This window comes from Seriola lalandi, unplaced genomic scaffold, assembly GCF_002814215.2.
Source record: "Seriola lalandi dorsalis isolate HSWRI2012SDOR001 ecotype SW California unplaced genomic scaffold, Sedor1 jcf7180002054469, whole genome shotgun sequence".
Classification (NCBI taxonomy): domain Eukaryota; kingdom Metazoa; phylum Chordata; class Actinopteri; order Carangiformes; family Carangidae; genus Seriola; species Seriola lalandi.
Window position 1 is genome coordinate 26,566 of NW_019525022.1, and position 8,819 is coordinate 35,384.

At 39.8% G+C, this 8,819-nt stretch overlaps 1 protein-coding gene across 1 annotated transcript; it reads left to right on the top strand.

The window, feature by feature from the left end:
* The first annotated feature begins 3,406 nt into the window (after positions 1–3,406).
* LOC111658867 (troponin C, slow skeletal and cardiac muscles-like) lies at positions 3,407–8,400 on the top strand. Its single transcript, XM_023411546.2, has 6 exons — positions 3,407–3,563; positions 4,410–4,440; positions 5,557–5,703; positions 6,351–6,465; positions 6,755–6,891; positions 8,121–8,400. Exons 1-6 carry the CDS (start codon positions 3,540–3,542, stop codon positions 8,150–8,152), a joined length of 486 nt encoding a protein of 161 aa, XP_023267314.1. The 5' UTR covers positions 3,407–3,539; the 3' UTR covers positions 8,153–8,400.
* The last annotated feature ends 419 nt before the right edge of the window (positions 8,401–8,819 follow it).

Sequence of the window (8,819 nt, forward strand, 5' to 3'; positions counted from 1 at the left end):
CTTAGTTATTGATGAACTAATCATTCCCAAACATTGATATACATTTGTAGATGATTAGTAGCATAAGTCCCATGTTAATATGTAATAAACGTGTTGTAAATCATCAATAAACTTTTAGTAAATCATTTAACAAATCAACAAAAACAAATAATTAGTAAATGATTAATAAGTAGTTAGTTGATAAATTAAGAAACACTTGTTAAGTAATTCAAAGAAAGAACAAATAATTAGTAAATGATACTTGTAAGTTAGCCCAAAACAATTATTATCAAGCTAGTTTTAAATGAATACTATATGATTTGTCTTTAAGTGAACAGACATTTATACATGATTAACAGTTAGGGGACCCAGGTGGGTCAGAGTTAAATACATTGACTGGCCATCACAGGGACTTGAGTACTGTGTGTGGGTGGGATCTGGCCATAAAGTGAACCCTTGCCACTGACATGTAAATAGAGAGGGCCCAGAAATTAGTCTGTGCTTACTGTACTTACGCACTCCTAGGCTCTCTGGTTGTGTCGGTGGGGTAGCTATAATTTATAGGGATACCTTATAAACAGTACAGTACCTTGTGGGGAATTCTCCTTTAAATACCTTTTTTCAGTTTTCTGAAATGTTGTCATTGACCATGTTAAAATATGACTGGTATCATTCTTGGAGATTTTAAAATTCATGTGTTGCTCAAACTGTGTTTTAATTGGGGACTTTTTAGATCTTTTACAATCTTTTAACTTTGTACTACACTGGGGGCCCCTTGTGCATGTGTTGGTACTCTGGGTTCCCAGAGCCAAAAGACATGCAGGCTAACAGGCGACTCTAAATTGCTCACAGGTATGAAATTAGACATGAATAGTTGTTTGTCTCTATATTTCAGCCCTGAGACCGACTGGCAGCCTGTGTGAGTTGTACCCCGCCTTTTGTCAGCTGGGATTGGTTCCAGTTCCCCCCACCCCTATTCCCCACAGACACATACACATCAAATCAAATGTCAATACTGGTGCTGTTTTACAGCTACAGCTCTGGAGCCCCTGACGGTGTATACGTAGAGATATACAGTATTTATTTGATATGAAATTTTAGATTATTGAAATACAGTTGCATCATGGCACCGTGTGTTGTGAATGAGGCGTTTTCTACTGCAAACATAAAAGTTGGGTATTTCCAGGTGTAATAAGTACAGTTGCCAAATAGAAGGCGGTTTGAATAAGCTGACATCTGAGCTTAATGTACAGTTGCTGCACATTGGCAGGTGCTACCTATTTGTCCCACGTAACGTTAACCTTACAACAGAGATTTATCACCGTAGTCCCTCTCTCACTCTCCCCACCGGTAGAGGTCTACTATTTCTAGTCAAGGACAAACGTTCAAAATAGCCCTATCTGTGTATCTATTGTCATGTAGACAGCTGACTCTACTCCATACATAGGGCATAGTACATAAGGAAGATTATTTGTAGTTATGAAAACTTAACATTTAATTTCCTTCAATCTGACCAGAGTTGCTGCCCTTCAAAATGTTCCAATTTGGGGAGCTTATGTGTTTGTGGTGAAATAGATATGAGTAACCTCACAAGCATTCTCTGTGTGCCATCCCAATTGTTGGCAGGGCTTTCCAAGAGATTCTTCGTGTTGCCTGTGAGCTCAGTTTAGCCTGACTGTGAAATAGATATGAGCTGATACTAGTCTCTACCTGTCTGTGGTTAGGGTTAGGCGGGTTAGGTTGGGGAAAGATGGTGGTTTTGGTTGAATTTAAGTAAACATGATGCGTCTGAAGTCGCTGTTAACTTTTTTCTGTAAAACCAAAGCACATCTTTCCCTAACCTGTGAGTGCCTAAACATAACCATTAAAAAGTTTATTAAGGCCGCAATCACTAAAAGTGGATATTGTTTTGCAAGATTGGATATTTCAATGTTGGCTTTGTCTGGAGGTTGCTGCTTGGCATCAACGTATTTGTGAATTGGCCTTAATTAATACTTTAATTAACAATATATCACCATTGTGGGAATAACGATGCAGACTGCCGCTCACCCTGAGTCTGGTTCTGTTGGAGGTTTCTTCCTGTCAAAAGGGAGTTTTCCCTCCTCACTGTCGCCAGGTGCTGCTCATTTTGGGAACTACTGTAAGGTCTTGACCTTACCCTGTAAAGTGCCTTGAGATAATTATGATTTGACGCTATAAAAATATATATGTTCTTCAATCACAATTGGGTTTACTACAAAATATACCAGTTGTTGCAATTTAGTTGACACATAATTTTTAGAAGACGGGGTCGATCGATTGCCCCCAGTACCCCCAGATCTCTCCAGGATAACCGCCTCTAGAGTGCTTGCTTTCAATGGGTCCACTGGCACTGCTGGGAAAGGCCAACTGCTTAGATTAGACAGTCTTCCTCTGCAACATCCCTGACCCCCTGGATCACAAGGCCCTTTTCCCTTCAGTGTTGGTCTTGCTCTTGCCAGGACTTGCCATGATAATGACCAGACTCCAAGTGCCCTTTGCATACAGCCTATTGGTCTTTCCAATAGGCTTCAGCTTGCTTGACTGCCTGACTATTGAGGCTCCCATTTCCTCCCACAGCAGATGTTCTTACTTGTGTCGGAGACTTTGTGGTCATTTGATATCTGAAATGTCCTCAATGCTCTGGCTTTGGTAGCTTTGAATTCCTCCACTTCAGATGTTATTGGCAATCTGAGATTTGAGTCATGGGGAAATCATATGTCATACTTTATTTATTTGATAGGAACACTAGGTGGTTGCAAACTTATAACCCTTTTCCACCGGTCAAAAACTCTGCTAAGACCCGGTAACATTGGGCTTTTGTTGGCAATGGAGAGGGGTACAATCGGCATTTTCTCTTGGGTCAAATGACTATAGTAGATGTATTTATCTGCTCTGGCTCTGATCGGTAACACCCGGGTGAACACGCTACTTTTCTGGCAGTGTAAAAGGTGTTAATCACCTTTTTTGGCAGGTGTTTAATAAGCCCACTTAGACCTGCTAATTTTGGTGTAAAAAGGGTATTAGTGTAAGCTTTGCACATTGTTTTCTAGGAAGCTGCACGTTTTTAGAGCAATTACGCTCTATTCAGTAGAAGAGATGTCACAAAGTTATATTGTGGTCTCAATTTAACCAAAATAGCCCATGTAAATACCAAGTTCACACTTTGTAGAGGTGAAGTCTGAGAATAAAAGACTTATGTAAAAATGACAAAACCAGTAAAATCAGAAAAGAAGTCATGTCCAAGAACAGCCTGAGCTCAACAAAGGTGAACATAGGTGCTGCTTTCGATGTCCCACTATTGTTGGGGGTCTTCTGTTGTTTCCTATTTATAGATCTGTCTCTCTCTCTCTCTTTATCTCTCTGTCTCTGTCACTCCTCCCTACATCACCCTTAGATTTTGGGTGGGTGAGTCAAGAGCTTTTTTAGTGCCACGCTCACCCAACAATAAAGACTGAGGCAGTTGCCGCCTGTGTTTGCATTGTATCTTTGTGCAGCAGTGCGTTCAGTGGTGTGTCAGAGGCAGGGACGGAGCAGCAGCTATGGATGATGTATATAAGGCAGCGGTGAGTACAGAGTGTGCCAAGTATGATGTGCTATTTTATTTCTCTATCTGGTGAGAATCAGAAAATCCTGGGATAGATTTGATCCTTGTATGTTGAGTGTCAGCAATGACAACAACCACATGGCAAAAACATACAAAAAACACACTCTGTTGCATGAAATGATATTGGGGGTCTCTCATGCATGAATTTAAAGTTTAGAGGCCATTGTTACATCTGTTAACAATAATTCCCACACACTATAATAAAAGACTATTTATTGAGGACGATGGGGTCATGTCCTTGAGGAAGTGAGCTTTAACAACCTGAGGAGTTACATTGTACATTAAAACATATACATGGTGTTTTTTTCATATGAAGATAGAATAATTATATTTAAATTAATTTCAGCAAAAAAAGACTCTTGTGATGACCGGTTTCACAATGTTGATTTTTTGAAAAAAAAGAAGAAAAAAAGATTAGTGTTTTTGAAAGCACAAACACACAAATTCCTGTGTGTCACTTCAACTTGTGTAATAATGAAACAATAGGTGTGATAAGAAGAGACAGAGCTCAGAGTGACAGGCTGCTGTGGTGAGTTCATATTTCTGTCTCTGACAATTGAACAAAGAACAGCTGGACAGTTCAGGGGGGGAAAGAGAAGGGACAGCTGATGGCTATTAAAACAAATGGGTGACACCAGACACCCACCCCTGGAAGTGTGACATTGCAGTCCAGCTACACTGAGAGCGGCACTGACATGAGGTGATCAGTATAGTTGCTGAGCTCTGACTGTAGGGAGGTAAAAAGAAGCTACTGTGAAAAACACTGTGACATGTACAATGTTCATCTGATTTTATTTCCTTTCAGGTTGAAAACTTGACAGAGGAACAGAAAAATGGTGAGAAAACTACTTAATATTATTATTACTATCAAGAGTTTGTACCTAAAAGTACAACATCTGCTGTTATAATACTATCAATAATATGAAAAGGAGAAGTTTAATTTAAGTGTTATTGCCTCTAACGACTTGTCTTTACAGAAACGATGAAAAACATAAAAACTACCAAATATACACCTACACTGTCCTTTATATATGACTGAATACAAGCAAATATATTTAATGGATATGATGAAGGCTGTTAATGTGTTCTCATCATTAAAAGATCACTGAGAGATCTTTCACATACATCCATGAAGTCTCTGAACTTTCTTCTATACTGCTGATTTATTTTTATCGGCATGCTGTAGCTCCGCTGGAACATTTCCAAAAAACCCTGTTCCAGGAACCTTTTCAGGAACACAGGAACTATACTTGATTTCAACTGAAGGAACCAGGGACTAAATTTGGTTCCTGGGTCATAAAAGGTCTCCACTCAGCAACACTGAGTGACACTAGGATTAATATTAGGAGTAGGGGCAGACGTTTCCTGTCATGTTCATTGATGTTAAAAATATCTAGTCTGAAAAGACTTAAACACTGTGCAGTTGTGAGAGAGAGCTGATGAGTGACAGAGTGTGACAGTAAAATAAACTAGCACATCTGCATTTTCGTAATGGCCCAAGAGGCTTTTTTTTTTTAAATAAAATATATTGAGTTGTAGATCTAGGACTCAAGGTGTGGGTGTTTTTTCATTGTTCACTTTAGCGCCACCATCAGACCAATTGTAATAATATTTCATGGCAAATATTAGAACATCAGTTCCAGTTATGGTACCAAGTTCCATGTCTCTGGCTCAATCCAGCTCACAACAAAATGAGCAAAGGCAAAGATAGCAGATAATGATGAAAAGGCCACGCCCATATGCACAAATCTATATGTCCCTTCAGATTTGGTGATTTGTACCAACCACAACCTAAGTGTCTTTGCTAGTTTCAGATCAACATGGTTGTCATTTTCCCGTCCGGTGCCCATCTGAGCACCCATTGGTGTGTTGGTCTTAAAATAACAGACAAAACTGACAAACAAAACAGTTATGTCCTTTCCAGACAGTAACAACTATTGTGTCACTTCTAGAGTTCAAGGCTGCATTTGACATCTTCATCCAGGATGCAGAGGACGGCTGCATCAGCACCAAAGAGTTGGGGAAGGTGATGAGGATGCTGGGACAGAATCCCACCCCTGAAGAGTTGCAAGAGATGATTGATGAGGTGGATGAGGATGGTATGTCAGCATTACTGTGTCACATCACTGCACTGTAGACATCAGGAGCATGGTTGTTTCATAGGGTAAAATAAAATGATTTTAACAACACTAAAGAAACTTGAGTGTAAATTGAAATGAAAACTGGATTTTAAAGGTCCCATGTTTTATACTTTTCCTGTGTTTTATTTGAAGTGTAGATCCGCTTTTTTGGTTTTAAGAACCAAGAACCATCTCAGTGTAGTTTTACATCCCCTCTTTCTGGCTTCTCTGCTTCTCTCTGGAGCTCTCTGGTAACAACAGATCTCCTCTGATTGGCTGTTTTCTGAGTGGTCAAATAAAAATACAGCATATTTCAGGTAAACACTCAGAGAAACCAAATCCTGCAAGGTTGGATGGTGGGTTGAGGTGGGCTGGGCTTGGGGAATCGCTGAGTGGTGACTGCTTTGTTGTGACATCACAAAGTTACAGAAGTCCCGACAGCTCAGTGTGTGTGTGTGAGTGCTTTGATACTTTCACAGTATTAATATAGAACCTCGACCTGCTTTATAATCAAAAAGGACATGGAAATCTCACGTTATACAATATGGGACCTTTAAGAGATTAAATAACTTCAAACATGATATGGAGATACCAAGTCTTTATAATATCATGGTGCATATTCACAGGCAGTGGCACAGTAGATTTTGATGAGTTCTTGGTTATGATGGTCCGCTGCATGAAGGAGGAGAGCAAAGGAAAATCAGAGGAGGAACTGGCTGAACTCTTCCGCATGTTTGACAAGTAGGTTTGTCTTTGTTTTCCTGAGCTTCCACAAAATTTAAAGGAAATGCCACTTATATAAGAGAAATCAGTGCTGACTCCTACCTGTAGATTGATAGAGGATGTATTATCACTTAAGTCAAATAAAATTCTTTTTGTGACCTTGAGCAGCACCCAGAACTTCACTAGAACAGACCTTGTTACCATGTTAGAAAGAAATGATGTGTATTAGCTCAGTCAGAACACTTAGGGGTGAAAGTGTTCAGCTCAGCAGATCTTCCTAAGCTTGATTCCTTTGTCTTGTGTTGAGGAATGGAGATGGCTACATAGACTTAGAAGAGCTGAAGGCCATGCTGGAGTCCACTGGAGAGGCAATCACGGAAGACGACATTGAGGAGCTGATGAAGGATGGAGACAAAAACAACGATGGCAAAATTGATTATGATGGTACGTTGGCCAGCACATTAGTAACACAACAGTAGACAACAGAGACCAACCAAACAGTTGTACAGTTGGTGTAACTGTGGACTGATGAAGATCTAAACTCTTTGAGATGACTCTGTGACCTTTTCAGCTTCATGCTCATCAACTCTTCTTCATCCACAGTCTATGAGACGTTTGTTGTGAGGCCTGGTTCACATCAGCTCATGTTTTTCTAAATGTTAGAGTTTTTTTTTATAAGTCAAAGTCTCTCTAACCCACACCTCCAATCACTGACTGGAGTCCAGGTCTGATAACTCCTGACTCCAGTTAGCTTCTGTTCATGTCAAGTCAATGGATTCATAGACCATTTCAAGTTACACTGGGAATGTTTGAGTGATGTTTTCCATATGGACAAGAACAATACAATGATTTGTGTGTTATTAGTTAAAATAGATTGTATTTGTTCATTATTGTAACTTAGATGAAGATCTGATTAGATTTTAGGATAAATTTATAAGTAAATGGAGGTTATTCCAAAAGGTTCACTTACTTTTTCTTGCCACTGTATATCCAAAGCTACATACAGTTCACTTAAATATACCACATCAACAAGTTAAAAGACTGTATATCATGCAATTCACCTGCCCTCTTGTCTGTGACAGAAGCCCTAAGGGCAGCTAGAGTTGCAGGTCAGTCTTCGGCTCTTATCTTGCTGGACCTCCCAACAGCCTTTGATACAGTGAACCGCTGCATCCTGCTGTCTTTACTCTTTGACAGGAGTGTATCAGGCAAAGTGCTTTATTGGTTTGAATCCCATCTCACTGGGCACTCCTTCATTATGTCATGGAAAGGACAAATGTTCTTATTCAATCCCCTTCCCACAGGGGTGACCCAAGGATCGGTACTGGGGCACCTCCTCTGTGCAATATACACTACCTCCTTGGGTCCAATTATCTGCTTGCACGGCTTCTCATATTACTGCTTTGCAGAGCCAATTATATCTGTTGTTCCTGCCAGCTGACCCCATTGTCTCATGGCAAGGATCTTGGCCTATCTCTCTAACCATATGGATGAAAGAAAGCCACCTTCAACTGTGTGTAGGTCTGGGTTCCTCCAAATACAGGGACTTGAGTTTAGAAATAGTTTTAAGTGAACTATGGCCACCTTTCCAATACCTATATAGTCATATGTCATATATCTTCACTACACATTATTGCTTAACTTTGTGTGACTTTGTGTGTTCTCTCTGACAGAGTTTCTGGAGTTCATGAAAGGTGTTGAATAAATGATTCAGCTGGGGGCCTCTCACTGCAGCAGCTATCTTCACTTTTGACAACATCGTCTAAGGCCATTCCTGAAGACATGCCTCCAGTTTCTGTCTGCTTTTAACAATACAAACAACACACACCTGTCCTCAGCAGACGCCCGTCCTGTTAGTTATTCTCACACAACACTGCCAAGGCAAAGGTTTGCCTCGCACCAACTGCAAAGATATAAAGGCTGTTTACAATAAAAAATATTTTCATAATTGTACATTTTGTCTGCCATATGTGATGTAGTGTGCTCATTAAACCATATTTGGCATCTTGAGATTTTAGGTCGTACAAACCAGAAGACTTTCAAATTCAATACAGTACAGATTTTTGTGAAGGGGTGGTTTTGAATGTTTACTCATGTTCATTCCATTGGCTGATTTACAAGTCTTAAATAGATGTTAGAAGTATTAAATATTATGTAACAGCAGATTTTGGTTTAGTTTACCATTAACATTTCCACAAGGCATTATGTTACAATATGGGGAATTTGTCACAATATGATTTGATGGTCCATTTTGGGACCACCCACTAGTTGAGAACCACTTTATGATGGAATAACGGCTTACAAAGATAAATGGTATGTGTCCTCCATCGTCAGAACAATTTATGCTGACAGAGACATCAAGACGGAAAAGT

Excerpts from the sequence above, each read along its gene's own strand:
- LOC111658867 (XM_023411546.2), top strand. The coding sequence starts at position 3,540 with ATGGATGATGTATATAAGGCAGCG. Across the intron at positions 6,466-6,754 it reads CTCTTCCGCATGTTTGACAA|GAATGGAGATGGCTACATAG; the intron begins GTAGGTTTGTCT and ends TCTTGTGTTGAG. Across the intron at positions 6,892-8,120 it reads TGGCAAAATTGATTATGATG|AGTTTCTGGAGTTCATGAAA; the intron begins GTACGTTGGCCA and ends TCTCTCTGACAG.